Genomic DNA, 16,532 nt, shown 5'->3' with positions numbered 1-16,532 from the left:
CCATGCTTTCTTTGTCTCTGACCCCTCTGTGGTCGCATGCCCGATAAATGCTTTTGGGGTTGAGCTCAATACCATCGAGGTCTGAGTACCTTATGGAGCACAGCTGTGCTCTGTTGTGCCAGAGAGAAACAGAAAGAACTGCCCTTGGGGAGAACAAGGTCCTTGGCACAAGGCTGCTGGCACGAAGACTCTGTGGCGTTAAATACCCAGCTCAGAGAAACTAAGATGTCTCTCTTTTCATTTTTTGGCTGCACCGTGCGGCATGTGGGATCTCAGTTCCCCGACCAGGGATGAGTCCGTGCCCCTGATTGGCAGCATGGTTTCTTAACCATGGGACTGCCAGGGAAGTCCCTGTCTTTTCTGAGGTTCCTCGAGAAGAACATTTGCTGCTTCAGCATCTGCATCTGTCCATGAAATCCTCCGTGGTCTGTTCAGAATGTCCTTGTGTCTGCAAAGAACTGGCCACCGCTTGACCCATTGTCTAAATAATGGTAGCAGTCTCTGTTCTTCTCATTTTCCTGGAGTCGCTAATTGTTGATTCGTACCAAATTTAGACACTCAAGGCCTTCTCTGACACAGTAGGCTGGCTTTGTTGCAGAAACTATAAAATCTCGCTTTTAAAAGGTGTCTTTGAGGGAGGGGTGATACAAAAGGACTTAACAAAGTTGAGTCTAGTTTCAAGCCATGACCCCATTAAATCTCAGATCCCAGCTGTCCAAGGCATGCTTTCACAATGCATGTGCTCTAAGATTTATAGAAGATAAGACAAGCAAGTATACCAGTAAGGGCCGTGAAATTCAAATAATTATAAAGGTACTGAAGGAAAGAATAAAGGATATGACATATCAATGACCCATACATCTTTGTATTTCCAGTGCTTACCATGGTGCCTAGTACATAGAAATAAAAACAACTACCATTTATTGAGTTCTTACTGTCTGCTTGCACCGTGGCATACCTTTCATTTAATCCTTATAGGAATTCTATGAGGTTTTGCAGATGAGAAAAATTAGGTTCGGAGAGGTTAAGTAATTTGCTAGCAAGTAAAGGAGAAAACCTAATGACTATTGGCTATAATGGGACCTTAAAGCCATATTCAGGAAATACTTTAGAACCTAATTTTTTTCCCTTTAGACTAAAATCCGTTCTCCACACCTAAGTGGACTTTCGTGTTCACACAGTTTGGGCCTCTGTGTCAGTGAGGACCAGTTGTACAATAATTTTCTTCTAACCCTTTTTATACTTAAAAGGATCTATTAACTTGCCCCTTGGCCTTAAATGAGCTGTTCCTTAAATGTGTTTTCTTAAGGCCCCTTCCCTTGCTTTGGGGGCAGGATCCATTTATCCGGTTCATTTTGGCATGATGTCTGGTATCCCCACTGCCCTCTTACAAGGCAAAAACCGAGCCTGTGTTTCCTGTGGAGGAGGTGGGACCCAGCTGGGGCTGATGCAGGGATCCATGCCTGGCTCTCACGTGTCCTTCCTGCTGTGACGTACCTGGTGATGCAGTTTCTCTGATCCGGCCCTTCCCTCCCTCCGTGGGCCCAGCCTCCATTGCTAGTAGGGAACATCCCTCTCGGTTGGCCCCCTTCACCCTGCCAACAATCTTTGTGCCACAAATTGGACTCCGCATGAAGCAGCATCAGGTACTTTGTGTTAGGTTTTCACACACCAGCCATTGCTCTTCTTTGCCCTGTGGCTTTTTTAAAGAGATACCTATTTTCGGTGGCACTGACTGGGTCTCTGTTGCTGCCCGTGGGCTTTCTAGGTGCAGCAAGCAGGGGTGACTCTTCGCTGCAGTGTGGGCTTCTCGTTGTGGTGTCTCCTTTTGGTGCAGAACGTGGGCTCAGTAGTTGTGGCACACAGCCTTAGTTGCTCCGCAGCTTGTGGAGTCTTCCCAGACCTTGGATCAAACCCATGTCCCCTGCATTGCAGGCAGATTCCTGTCTACTGTGCCACCGGGAAGTCTGGTGCTGAGCTTTTTGATGACACTTCCCTTGTGAACGTGGGCCTGGAGCTCAGGACCAGGCTGCTGGGGAGACTGAGGTGGGCCCTTTTCTTCCTCTTCCTGTGTTACTGGCTGGCCTTGTGTCCCACAGCGCCGCTCCTTCTTCACCCCACCCCTGTCTGCTGTCTCTTCCGTGATCCCTGCTTCTCAGGTGTCATCTCGTTGGGGAAAGAGGAGGGCCATTCCCTGAAACTGACAAAAGTGTTCACTCTCTACCTCTGGAAGTTGTCTAACCTCTCTGAACTTTCTCCTCATCTGACAAATGAAACTAAATGATAACCAGATTCTTTTCTTCAATTGAGTGAGAGTATCTAATTCCTATCTAATCATCCTATTTAGTAAACGACATTTGTTCCTCTTGGTGATTCTGTGATGAGAAGTAGCTTATATGGGATCAGACATAGGGAATACCATCAAAGTATGTGAGTCGCATTGGTTCATATGCCATTTCTCCAGCACGTGAATGATTTGTGCCATCAAGGAAGAAGACGAGGATGCAGGAAGCTTCAGAGGACTGTGGCACACACAATGCCTGTTCATCCCTCGCTCCCCTTGGCTCCATTAGGTCACGTGTCCTGTTTTAGAATTGTTCTCGGGTGGTACTCGCTGGTCTTTTGATTTTGTACTTGGATGCATAACTCAGCAGCCTTCCTTACACACCCCTTTATCACACTAGTGAATGTGTTTTTATCAGGATTGTTGCTGTTTGGTTATTGCTCTAGGTACAAAATCTGCAAAGAATTTGAGTGATGTGCCTCAATCCTGTATGTTTTATAAGCTCTGTTATTTCAGTGATTTTGCAGAACACATTTTTTTAAAAATATACAAGTTGTTTTATAGCAGAGATGTTTGCATTGATTTCCCTTTTTACCTTCATCTACATTTTGTATTGATCATTTCATGGAAGCAAAACCTTTGGCCTGGACCAAGCTAGGACCTCAAGGTGATGGGAGGGACTTCAGGCAGATGTCTGTTCACACTCTCTCACCTGAACTATTGCATTAGATCCCTGTCTGGTTTCTACTTCAGTTCTTGACCCTGAACGGCCAATTTTGACATATAATCCAAAGTGAAAATCAGATGTTGTTGCTTTAAAAATTCTTGTTATTTTCTGTGAATTATCAGGATTGATCAAATGAGTAACTTTGTTGATGTATTGGGGGCTAAGGGTCTAAATGAAAGAAAGCAGATACAAACATGGAATAGAGGAAAGCAAGGAAGGGCCTAGTGATGTTGGATCAGAATTAAAAATCTCAGCATAAACTCTCTCTCTCTTACACATATACTCACAAGTCAGATTCTTAGCTAGGTCTGTTGTAAGGGCTTGCGAGCTATGATATCCCAGAAGCAGTGAGCACAGCAAGCATCCAAATCTTGGTTTAAAATTTTAAAAGCTACTGAAAGGAATGGAGGGCTCCTTGGAGAAATGGCCAGTTGCAGGGCTAGGGCAGGCAAAGCACAAGGTAAGCCCAGAACAGCTTGTGCCAGGGAGTACAGAAGTGCTCAAAACCCCAGGGAGCATGTTAGGTACAGGATCTGGTTTGGAACAATTTAAGCCTCAAAAGAAATAAAAGGGTCTTTTGGACTCTGTGGGAGAAGGCGACGGTGGGATGATTTGGGAGAATGGCACTGAAACATGTATAATATCATATGTGAAATGAATCGCCAGTCCAGGTTCGATGCATGATACAGGATGCTCGGGGCTGGTGCACTGGGATGACCCAGAGGGATGGGATGGGGAGGGAGGTGGGAGGGGGGGTTCAGGATGGGGAACACGTGTACACCCGAGGTGGATTCATGTTGATATATGGCAAAACCAATACAATATTGTAAAATAATTAGCCTCCAATTAAAATAAATAAATTTATATTTAAAAAAAGAAATAAAAGTAATGGATTATAAAATATTGAAAAGACTATATGAGTCTATGTTGATTATGTTGGTGCTTAAAAAAAGAGGGAGGGGAAAGGGGAAGCTCCTTTTTATAGTAAAATGCCACTAATAAATTCGAGGGAAGGATCAAGTTGGAAAACCTTCATGTTGCAGCCACAGTGGCAGTATTTGATTCACCACTGAGTAGAAGTTAGTTGGGGAACAGAATGCTTACACAGTCTAGGAGAGTCCCCCATAGATCACTTATTTCTCAGGGAAAAAGGCACTTTTACAGCAGAGCCCTGGGGGATGGCACCTTGACCATGTGACTATCATAGGTGACATCACCTGTCATGGGGAAGCTTTCACAGGTATCTCCAGGAGTGTCCTGTGGAGGGCCCACAACCCTTTCATGGGATCCCTGCCAACAAACAGATGAAGGCGTGTCGCACAGAACGGGGGCCTGAGCTCTTCACACATGTTAGGGTCTTCATCGACAGAGGAGGGCTATGGAACCAGGATAAAGTGACTAGGGAGCTGTGACATCTAAATGCACAGTGTATGGTGCAGGGTTGGATCCTGAGTGGAGGGAAAATTGCCACAAAGGATAGTTGTATTTGGCTTTTCTGCTGTTGTGTTTCCATTTGGTAATTGCACTGGGTGATGTTCCAGGTGGCGCTAGTGGTAAAGAGCCTGCTTGCGAGTGCGGGAGATGTAAGAGACGCTGGTTCCATCCCTGGGTGGGGAAGATCCCCTGGAGAAGGGCATGCAGCCCACTCCAGTATTCTTTTCCTAGAGAAGCTCATGGACAGAGGAGCCTGCCGGGCAATAGGGATGTAAAGAATCCAACCTGACGGAAGCACCTTAGCACACACATGCACACAATGTAAGAGAATATCTTGTCTTTGAAGATCTGTACGCTTCAGAGGAAAGGGTCATAATCTCAGCAACTTACTCTCAAGAGGTTCAGGGGAAAAAAGGTACGTATTATACATATATATAAAGGGAGGGTGCATAGCAGAATGTTGACAGTGTGATATTTCAGTAATATTTTTTTATGGTGATGCTGTATTTTATAGGACTTCCCTGGTGGCTCAGATGGTAGAGCGTCTGTCTACAATGTGAGAGACCTGGGTTTGATCCCTAGGTTGTATATATGTGCAAATTTTACTTTTTTCCCCCCAGTTTTATTGAGCTGTATTTGACATATAACATCGTATAGGTTTTAGATATGCAGCATAATGAATTGATATATGTATGTTTTGCAAAATGATCATGACAGTAAATTTTGTTAATATCATCATCTTACATAGTTATTTATTTCTCATGATAAGAATTTTAAACATCTACTTGCTTAGTTTTCAAATATACAATATGATGTGGTTACCTATAGTCACTGTATTGTACATTACTTCCCAGAACGTATATCTGGATGTTTTTGCCTTTTGACCACCTTGGCCCATTTTCCTCATTCCCCTTGCCTGGCCTCCGTCAACTGCCAGTTTGTTTTCTGTCTCAGATGAGTTTCGTTTTATTAGATCAGACATGTTTGTGTTTCTCTAATTTATTTCACTTAACATAATGCCCTCAGGGCCCCTCCGTGATGACACAAATGGCAGGATCTCCTTGTTTTTTTTTTATAGCTGAATGTCATTGTAATATTTGTGTAATTCTGTGTATCTGAAAAAATTCAAAATAAAATGTTTAATTTCTAAAAAGGATATGAAGTAGGTACTCCCCTGGTGGTCTACTAGTTAAGACTTTTCCCCTTTCAGTGCAGGAGGGGAGGGTTTGATCTCTGGTTGGGGAACCAAAATCCCACATGCCTCACAGGCAAAAAACAAAAAGCAGCATTGTGAGTTCAATAAAGACTTTAAAAATGGTCCACAACACAAAGAATCTTAAAAAAAAAAAAAAAAGAAATGAGGTAAACAAAGCGAAATATCAGTATTGCTTTAAACCTCTAGGTATCTCTTATATTATTTTCTGTATATTTGAGCTAGTTAATCTCAGATGATAAAAATTAAAAAATAATATTTAAATACATTAAGTACTTTTTTTTGCATCTTTAATAGAACATTTACTCGTCTACTCAAGGCTATGGTTTTTCCAGTAGTCATGGATGGATGTAAGAGTTGACTATAAAAAAAGCTGAGTGCCAAAGTATTGATGCTTTTGAACTGTGGTGTTGAGAAGACTCTTGAGAGTCCCTTGGACTGCAAGGATATCCAACCAGCCCATCCTAAAGGAGATCAATCCTGGGTGTTCATTGGAAGGACTGATGTTGAAGCTGAAACTCCAATACTTTGGCCACCTGATGTGAAGAGCTGACTCAACAGAAAAGATCCTGATGTTGGGAAAGATTGAGGGCAGGAGGAGAAGGGGATGACAGAGGATGAGATGGTTGGATGGCATCACCGACTCAATGGACATGGGTTTGGGTAAACCCCGAGGGTTGGTGATGGACACGGAGGCCTGGCGTGCTGCGGTTCATAGGGTCGCAAAGAGTTGGACATGACTGAGCGACTGAACTGAACTAGAACATTAGTTCTTATATCTTTTTTCACTGGTACACACATCACTGAAATTTTATTCACTGGACAGTCGTCAGGTTTTACATTGGATTGATACAAGTTCTTCTTTTGTGTGGTCTAGACGTTCTGGGTGTGCTAAGGAACTTGGTTCTGCACCACAGGAAAGCAGCCCCTCAAACCACTGCTTATTTGTCTAGTCTGTTGTGGGTATAATCCTGGCCTCACGGGTCCTTCAGGTTGTAGTCTCTGTCTGACTTCGGTCTTGCTTCTACTCCTGCACTTAGCAGACTGTATAATATTATATTGGTCACAACATTATTCTTGATTGAGTTAAAGGAGCCCTGCCATTTTCACTGGAGGCTTGCCAACTTAACTGTATGGTTCCTTGGCTGTCCACTCTATAGTCACAAATCCTGGACCATGTGGTCCGGGCTGTTATTCCCTTCTGTTAGGAGTGCATTGTACACTGATGGGCCTTTGTCTAATTTGGTAGACCCAGAAGCAGAAAACTATCAATGCAGAAATGCCATGCAGTTTATTCCTTGGATGGGTAGTGAAATATCTAGACTCACTTAGAAAATAACATTTGATTATGTTAAGGGGCTTCCCAGGTGGCTTAGTGGTAAAGAATCTACCTTCAATGCAGGAGATGTAGGTTCAAACCGTGGGTTGGGAAGGTTCTTTGGAGAAGGGAATGGCTACCCACACCAGTATTCTTGCCCAGAGAATTCCATGGACAGAGGAGCCTGGCTGGCTACAGTCCATGGGATCTTGAAAGAGTCAGACACATCTCAGTGATAAACAACAGCAGCAGCAGTCTTATCGAGGAGCAGATGTTAGCCCTGGTTGGGTCTCTTTAAAAGCCAGGCTGAGCTGTCATTGTGGAAAGAAAAGAGAACTGGTGCATCAGCTTGGTTTAAAGGAAAATGAAACTGTTGCTCCAACTCAGTGTCTCTTTTCTCCCAGTTTGGATTTCAAGAGTACTTACATCTTCACACTGTTTTACAGTTCATGTGCTGTAGGCTCAGTTCCTGCAAAAGGCAGAAATGGACCGTGTGGGACTTGTAGAATTCATTTATTTGCTTGTGTTTGAAGCTAGAGGTGGGTGTGGGGTGAAGTCAGCTGGAGAGGTTAAAGGGGAGGAATTTGGTTCTTTTTTAGAGAGAAGAGTAATCCTGAGATTTTTGGAATTTTACTTTCTTTTATCATGGTTGGATCTCTGAGTATTTGGCAAGAAAGGATCCTTTGGGGCAGACTTCTTTGGTCTTATGTTGGTGTCAAGGGTACTGAAACCAATTCAGACCTGTTTTCTTCTTAGGAGTGCTTGTTACTATTTTGTGTTTATTTTTCAGTGCTGACCACTGCCGATCTCTTTCTCTACCACACAACCAGGGTCCGTTTATACATGGTTATTCTCATTGAACCTGACAGTTTATAATAGAATTGTTTCCTTTTTTGGGCAACCTTAAAATATAGCAAGAACTTGGAAGTCTAGTCAGTGCTTCACAGGTTGTATTATGACGTACCTGGACTCCGTGTGCGTGCGTGTGTGTGTGTGTGTATGCGTGAGAGAGATTGATGTGTGTATGTATATAATTTATGTTAAAGTCAGTTAGAACCGGTTTTTTTGTTTTGCAAAATTAAAACACTTTGCAAACTTTTAAAGCACTTTATCAATAGTAATGAGTATAGTTGATATCATTAAAGTCTGTTTTCCTTTTCTGCTTCCTAGGACAGCAAACCCAGGACTTACTGTTTTCTTCAAAGAAAGTCTCCTGTCTCCCTGCCTCTGTTTTGACCTTCTCTGACTCAAGTTTCTTCAATAACCCGTGCTTTTTGCCTTTTCTTACTCATGTTTGGAAGATAAAGATGGAAACCCCGTTGATATGCCAGCTCTACAGCCCACTAGTTGTGAGATCTCAGGGCTCAACTTTCCTAATCCTTAAAATAGGGTCAAAGTCCTCAGCACGGGAAGCATTCCCTTCCTTGCTTTTTGCTGCCCCTCAGTCTCCTCACTGTGCTGGTGACCTCTTAGAGTCTCTTCTGTTTGCAAGTTCCTCTGAAGTCCTCCTAGGCAGTTAGCTGGCTCTTTCCCTTGGTGGTTTGTTAGCCCTGTGGTTTTGGTAAGTTTCATCGACTTTTCAGGAAGCCCAGTTCTTGTGTCACCCTCAGTTGCATGTAGCCTTTAAATGGGGAAGCAGCGCAGAAGAATTCCCACACAGCACCTGGGGAGGGAGGGTGGACGTGTCTTTGTCAGAAGATGCTGAAGGCTTTCCCAGGACTTTCAGCCCTTCAGATGCTAGCAATGAGAAGAATGGAAAGAAAGCTCAAGAAAAAGAGGGACAGTGAAGTCCCACCTCTGAGGGGGGTGGACCAGGCACAGAGCGAGCTGCACTGGCCTGGCGCTTGCTGGTGATGGTCCTACAGAGAAGCTGGGTGGGCTGGCCCACCTCCATGCTCCCATCCTGGCTCCCCTCAGGCTGGGAAGCCCTCTGGTTGTGCAGCGGCTGTGTCTGCAGCTCAGAAACAGACCTTGGCTGGGCTGCCTCAGGGAGAAGGTGTGAGCTGTGCCCTGGGCTCCAGTCAGGGGTCTGGAACGTGGGCGGGGGATGGTGTGAGGCGGGTCTCTTGTTAGCAGATGCTGAACCTGCTGCCACAGGGCCCAGGAGTGCATGTTTCCTGCCTGTGACCTTTCATCCTCTCTGGCCAGACTCAGATGGAAAGCCCACAGCTCTGTGTGCGCTCTCAGCCGGAGAGACATGCTGTTGATCCTGGTGTAAACTGGACACGCGTTTCTTGATTTCCCTATAGTTGTGAAAGACAGTGCAGATCTCGCGAAGCTACCCCCTAGAAATCAGAGTGTCTTTATTCAGCCAACGTGTGGCAAAGAGAGGCAGGCAGAGCACAGGACCCAGGCTGGAGGGTCACTGCCGGTCAGCGACTCTGTTTCCTCAGCTGTGAGAGTTTCTTACCATTAATTAAGATACTATTTATCATAGTACTTGGGAACATCTTGGGCCTTCCCAGGTGGCTCAGTGGTAAAGTCTCCACCTGCCAGTGCAGGAGATGTGGGTTCAATCCCTAGGCCAGGGAGATCCCCTGGATAGGGAAATGGCAACCCACTCCAGTATTCTTGCCTGGGAAATCCATGGACAGAGGAGCCTGGAGTGCTGCAAGTTCATGGGGTAGCAAAAGAGTCAGACATGATTTAGCAACTAAACAACAATGACAGAAGCACCCAGATAAGTGTTGTTTATTCATACAGGGTGCTATATGAAGCTGAGAGAGAGGGAGAGAGGAAAGAGAGAGTGTGTGTCTGTGTGGGTGTTGTGTGTGTGTGACTGTGTTCACCCTGCCAGCCAAGAGCTGAGATATTACTAGAGGGGATAATGCATGAGTGTTTATACAGCCTGGTTGAAGGTGATTATCTGCATATTTCTGATGGCTTTAAAGAGCTCCAGGAGCTCAGTGGGGACAAAGCTTTTGGAGAGGGTGAGCTGGTCTTTAAAAGATGAAAGTGGAGGGGCACTGACTTTAACAAGAACTAGAGAGAGGGCCCCTGGGTGGAGGGAATGGTGTGATGAAAGACAAAGATTTAGGAGCAAATGGGGCCTGTACATGCCATGGCGTTAATGGGTTGGGTTGAAGCATCAGTTTGGATTTGTCCTCTGGGTGGTTGGGAACCAGTGAAAAACACTGAGCTGAAGGAGTGTCAAGATGACAACTGAGCTCGAGGGCAAATGATCTGGCAGCAGTTTGAAAAGGTGGAGTAGAGAGAGACCAGAAGCTGTCTCAACTGGAAGAGTGCTAGGAAAATACATAAAAGACTTGTTCACCTCCCAACAGTATTATTTTTTCCAGTTTTATTGAGTTATAATTGATGGATAGTACTGTATAAGTTAAAGGTGTACGGTGTAGTGATCTGACTTACATACATCATGAAATGATTATCACAGTAAGTTTAATGAATGTCTATGGTCTCATAAAGATGCAAAATAAAATAAATTTTTCCTTGTGATAAGAACTCTCGGGATTTGCTCTCTCCACCACTTTCATGTATGACAAGCAACAGTGTTAAGTGTGCGTGCAGGTTGCTGGTTATGGCCCTGACCCTCAGAGTTCAAAGTTTGTATATTTGACTGCCTCCATCCAATTCCCTGTCCCGAAAATCTGACTTCTGGAACTGCAGATCTGACCCCTTTTTCTATATGAGTTTGTTTCTCTGTGTGTTTGTTTTTGAAGTATAATTGATCTGCAACACTGTTAGTTCCTGGTGCGCAACATAGTGATTTGATATTTCTTCCCTTACAAAATGATCATCTCCCAGTGTTAGTTTGAAGAGTAAATAAGACAGAAGACGTGGAGTTCCATTTGAAGATGGATCAGGATGTGCCAGGTCTGAGCATCCCAGCCCCGTGGCAACAGCTGAGCACCCCGACACGGTGACTGGGCCAGGCGGACGCCCTGGGTGAAGTAGTAGGACTGCACAGCCCTGTTCGGACAGGTCCCGCGCCCTCTGGCTTTGCCTCTCTCTTTCTCCTGGCTTTCATCCCCAGTTTGGCTCTTTTCCTTGTCTGGCTCTTGATTTCCTTTGTTTCCTGTTTCTGACCTGGGAATATCCAGTACCTGGGGCTGGATTTGCTCCTTTCCCTGGATTTGACCCTGACCGTTCCTAGGAAGAAGCTCTGCCCTCTCTGGTCAGCTGGAGTGTCCACGTGTTCAAACCCGCCCCCGCACTGTCTCCACCGCTCTGCCGGAGACCTGGCTCCCAGGACTGCCTCTCGCTTGGCCTCCTTGGAGGAACTGGTCTCCGCCCTGCCCCATCACTCAGTCATGTCTGACTCTTTGTGACTCCATGGACCATAGCCCGCCAGGCTCCTCTGTCCATGGGGATTCTCCAGGCAAGAATACTGGAGTGGGTTGCCATGCCCTCTTCCAGGGAATCTTCCCAACCCAGGGATTGAACCAGGGTCTCCCGCATTGCAGGTGGATTCTTTACCAGCTGAGCTACCAGGGAAGTCCAGGGAATGGTCTAGATAGGAGCATTTTAAGAGCCTGAGAGTTGAGTGCAGATTCAAGTTCGGGCACCCCCATTGACTTCACAGATTTCATTGGATGGGGGATTGCTGAACTACTTTGAGCTTCAGTTTCCTCCAGGATAAAATGAAGATAAGGTCTCTCTATCCCCTTTCCCCATTTGGTTGTGAGGTTTAAATGAGGTGATGATTTAAGGATGGCATGGTGTCCTGTGAGTATCAGTAGTCATTTTCTTCTGATCTTCCATTCCAGGGGAACATTTGAATATACTTGTACTTATGAGTGGGAAGGATTGAAGGCAAAAAGAGAAAGGGGTAGCAGAGATGGTTAGATGGCATCACTGACTCAATGGACATGAATTTGAGCAAACTCTGGGAGATAGTGGAGGACAGAGGATCCTGGCGTGCTATAGTCCATGGGGTCACAAAGAGTTGGACAGGAGTTAGAGACTGAACAGTAGTACTTACGAGGCTTCCCTGGTGGCTCAGTGGTAAAGAATCCACCTGTCAATGCAGGAGACATGGGTTTAATCCTTGGGTTGGGAAGATCTGCTAGAGAAGGAAATGGCAACCCACTCTAGTATTCTTGCCTTGTAAATCCCATTGTCAACTGAAAAATATTAGTCATAGTCTGTAAATAGAGAGTTATTTTATTCCAGGAGGCAGCATCCCAGTAGCTCTGAGAAGATTGCTCTGAGGAGGCAGGAGAGGAGGTCAGGCTATATACAGGTTTGCAATTAGGGGAGCAGACAATCTATACATCAGAGATGATTGTCAAGTAGAGAGGAAAACCAGATATTAAGGGATTTAGCGTTCTTCTGTGTCTGAGAAGATGCAAGCTTCTGGGCTCACTGAATTAATTACTTTCATATGCCCCTTAGCTATCTGGGGCCAATCCTATTCTTTTTTTTAAATTTCTCATCCCTCTCGCCTTGCGCTCCTCCCCCTCAGCTCTAGTGGGTAGCAGCAGCTGCCTGAGCACAGGCGTTGTGTTCCCTTTTGGGAGCCCTGGTTCACGTTTGGAGGCTTGAAATCACAGATGGCTGTCACATCCTTGTTTGGCCAGAGACACTCCATTTCCCACCATGGAGAGGGGAGCCCGGTGGGCTACAGTCCTTGGGGTTGCAGAAGAGGCAGACATGACTGAGCAACTAAACAGCAGCAGCAACATGTCTACGACTGTAAGAACATAACTGTGAGCTCAGCACGTCCCCAGCTCCATCTGTAGACTCGGTTTCCTTTCTTCCTCTTTTCTGCCAAAGCTTGCAAAAGGTTTGGTGTGAAAAGTTTAGTTATTTATGCTCCAGTGCTTTCCGCCACTGCCCTGGGGGAGGCCCCTGAGGTCCCAGGACAACCCGCAGCATTTTCCTTTGGAAAGAAGATTACTACATGTTGGCTTCATGCACCATGAGAACTGTATCTACAGGAACTTCTGGGCCAGGCAGGTTTCCATGAAATCCTAGCAGCATGATCCGTTTTCACGAGAATGTGTTTGAACAGATGCTGCCTAGCAAGCAAAGTGCCCGAAACCATTTACAACCCAGGGCCTGTCTGTCTCATTGTATCTGCAGATTTATGTAAGCCTTGGTGTCTGGGACCTCTTTGGAAGCATTTGACAAAGGAATACTGATGCAGGAGCAAAGTGAGGTTAGCCTGGGGTCCTCTGCTGTTCTGACCACTCTCTTGTTGATAGAATGTAAGAACTCAGGTTTAACAGGGTCAGAGTTGGAAGGGACCTTGGCATGTCTTTCCCACCCCCAGGTTATGTGTAAACCATTCCTGGTTGGCAAGAACTTATGCTATTAGAGGACATTTTCAGATGGTATGTGACTTTTCACAGTGATCTCCAAGGGTTCTTGCTGAGAAGTCCTTCTTTGACGTCTTTGAGCCAATGAAGAAGGGGGTTGCAGCCCCTTCGCCCCAGGAATCTGCTCTGCAGCCAGCGTGGCCACCCTCACTGCCTTCTCCTGCCACAAGTGTGAAGGCCAGCCCCTCAAAGGCTTCCCTGCTGGTTCCTGCAATGCAGGAGACCCAAGTTCAGTCCCTGCGTCAGCAAGATCCCTTGGATGAGGGCCTCCTCATGGGTTGGGCACGCAGCCCACTCCCAGTATCCTGGGACATCCCGTGGACAGAGGAGCCTTGCGGGCTGCAGTCCATGGGGTCACAGAGTCAGACACGACAGCGAGTAACTCTTCACTCCCCAGAGGACGGCGACCATTTGCGGGTTTTTGTGTCCATCATAAAGGGACCAGGGATGTCCAGCCAGTGTCTTCCTGCGGTCCTGTGCTCTCTGCAAGGTGGGGAGGGAGGAGGTGGGCACCCCTTTCCCGTCTTTAAAGCTGTAACGCAACCTACTGGCCACTTTGTACAGGAAGAGGTAGTGCTCAGTGTGCGACTGTCAGGGACCAGGTCCTCTTCTCAGAACGCAGACTTTAATGTCGGTCCCATTCGGACATCCCAGGAGTTGTAATCAGTGATGAGGTCCCTGGCTGTGGGTGGCAGCAGGTTTAGGTGCAGCATCGTCAGAGCCGTGTGGCGGGGAGGGGGAGCCTCTGCCCCCAGAGCTGGTGCCCATGGTGCTGCTGGGCCCGTGGAGCCTCAGCACCAGCCCTCTGCCTGCTGGTGAGGAGGGGAGATGCGGCGTCAGCCCTGTACTCAAAGCTTCATTGGCTTGTTTTCCATGGTGGCCCCTGTGAGTCAGGAGGAGTCTGCTGCTGCTGCTGCTGCTAAGTCGCTTCAGTCATGTCCAACTCTGTGCGACCCCATAGACGGCAGCCCACTAGGCTCCCCCATCCCTGGGATTCTCCAGGCAAGAACACTGGAGTGGGTTGCCATTTCCTTCTCCAGTGCATAAAGGTGAAGGTGAAGTCGCTCAGCGTGTCCGACTCTTAGGGACCCCATGGACTACAGCCCACCAGGCTCCTCCGTCCATGGGATTTTCCAGGCAAGAGTACTGGAATGGGGTGCCGTTGCCTTCTCCAAGGAGGAGTCTGCCAGGCAGTAAATGATGGCAGCATTTGTGGGGAGACGCGGGCCTCTGCTTGTGGAGGAGAGAACGAGGCCCGGAGCCCCTCACAGAAGAGCAGCAAGTTATGAGGGTCTGCACCCTGTGCCCTGCTCCCTGCCTGCAGGTTGGCACTTGGGAGCATCTGCCTTCTGAACATGCACCACTTGGGCTGTAGTTCTGGCCTCAGCCTTCTTTTTGCTTAGAGGAGATGAAAAACTTGATTTTCCATCCAGGGATGTATTACCAAATGTTGCAGCAACTTTCTCTTCCTAAGGCTGAATATTCAGTTTCTTTGTTGTAAAAAGGACTCCTTTTTCTGTTCAGTTTTCTGTACTGAGTCCTCCTCCTTCCCCACTCCAGACCCTCCACGGACTAAGTTGCTTCAGTTGTGTCCGACTCTGTGCAGCCCCATGGACTGTAGCCCGCCAGGCTCCTCTGTCCATGGGATGCTCCAGGCAGGAATATGGGAGTGGGTTTCGTGCCCTGCTCTAAGGGATCTTTCCACCCCAGGGATTGAACCCACATCTCTTACGTCTCCTGCATTTGGCAGGCGGGTTCTTCACCACTAGTACCACCTGGGACTGTCCCCGCCCCCTACCCCCCAATCCTTACCCTGAACTAAACCAACTCTGCCTGTTTCCTTAATGCATGTTTGGCTCTGGTTCCTTTCCTGCTCACTTTTCCTTCTTAAAAACTTTTCTCCTGGCGGCCGGGCGGGCTCTCTGGCTGCAGCGTGTGGGCCTCGCGCTGTGCTGCCTCCTCTTCCGTGGAGCACAGGCTCTAGGCTCCGTGTGCTTCAGTAGCGGCGCCACCTGGGCTCAGCTGCTCCACGGCCTGTGGAGCAGGGACCGAACCTGTGTCTCCTTCATTGGCAGGCTTCTCATCCACTGGGCCACCGGGGAAGTCCTCACTTTTCCTTTTTATGATGGTATCTCTTCTTTCAAGAGTTCTTCCCCAACTGAGCCCAAGCTGCTGTTGTGTCCAGCGCTGGCCAGAAAGCTCATAATAGTCAGCTTTACTGCAGACTCAGATGTTTGGTTTTGGTGCTGGCCTCGCTCCTGTTGTGGTGCTTGCTGACGTAGCAAACACTTGCAGGCCTGAGGCTGGCGGGGAGGGGGTGGTGCGGTGGGAAGGGTCCACACGCTTGCACTCACACTGACTTGAAACACTCTGTTCTTGCTTCTTAGGTACCCAGATAAGCTGCTTCTCCCCCAGTTCTTTCTCGTGGCGTCAAGCTTCCTTTGTGGACTCTTATTGCTGGGCGGCCGTCCAGCAGAAGGACTCCTTGCAGGACGATTCCGGAAATCTTGCATTGTGTCTGCATAAGGTAACGGGGGATGTTTCAGATCTCACCTCTTTTCTTTGCCTGCATAGGAACTGAGGTCCAGAGCAGCTGCACCAGTCCACAGCTGCCTGTGGCCAATCAGGGCTGTAACTCAGATCATAAAGCTATAGCATGTTAAAATCGGAAGGAACCTCTAAGATGACTAGATCCAGCGCCTTCCTTTAGCAGATGGGAAACTGAGGCTCTCTGATTTTAGCTCTGTAGTGATTGGCACCTCATGTGTCTCAGTCACCTTTCTACCCTTGATGCCCAGGGATGTCTGAACCATAGGAGGCTCACAGGCCATTTTTTATGCCTCAAGGAGCTTTGTTAGAGAACAGCAGAGCTGGGACTCAGAGCTTCCACCAGCTCCTATCCCACCACACGCAGGACCTCTTGGAAAAAGTAAGGACCAGCCGAGAGGTCAGTAGCTTCCAGCCTGTGTGTTACTCCCCCATCAAGAAGACCAGGAATGAATTCATTTGGGGCTGTTGGTTGCAGCACAGCTTTTGGCATACACGCCTTTGCTTTCTGATGGGTCCACATGCTGCAGGAAAGGGAGATTGCTGCCCGGGAGATAGCAGTGTCCTGGAGAGAAGAGGAGCCTGCCGGGGAAGCGCAGAGGCAGGGCACACAGAGGCTTTGCAGTGTGGGGTTTAGGCCAGAGCCTCCAGGTTTGTACAGGAGAATGTTCTCTGCATAATGAAATGGCTCTACTGGGTCTTCTCTGTGCTTGTGAAAGTGGGACTTT

The 16,532-nt window shown here is 47.2% G+C and overlaps 1 protein-coding gene across 1 annotated transcript in view; it reads left to right on the top strand.

Annotated features, from left to right (window-relative positions):
• The window catches only part of PANX1 (pannexin 1), a 55,435-nt gene that overhangs the window by 19,907 nt on the left and 18,996 nt on the right, over positions 1–16,532 (top strand). The window contains exon 2 of the mRNA XM_040256482.1: positions 15,645–15,784. Coding sequence (XP_040112416.1) covers positions 15,645–15,784 — 140 coding nt within the window. The remainder of the gene's footprint in view (positions 1–15,644; positions 15,785–16,532) is intronic.

Source organism: Oryx dammah, unplaced genomic scaffold (genome assembly GCF_014754425.2).
Source record: "Oryx dammah isolate SB20612 unplaced genomic scaffold, SCBI_Odam_1.1 HiC_scaffold_15, whole genome shotgun sequence".
NCBI classification, from domain to species: domain Eukaryota; kingdom Metazoa; phylum Chordata; class Mammalia; order Artiodactyla; family Bovidae; genus Oryx; species Oryx dammah.
Note: the sequence above shows the minus strand (reverse complement) of the source record. Positions and strands in the feature narration are given on the sequence as shown.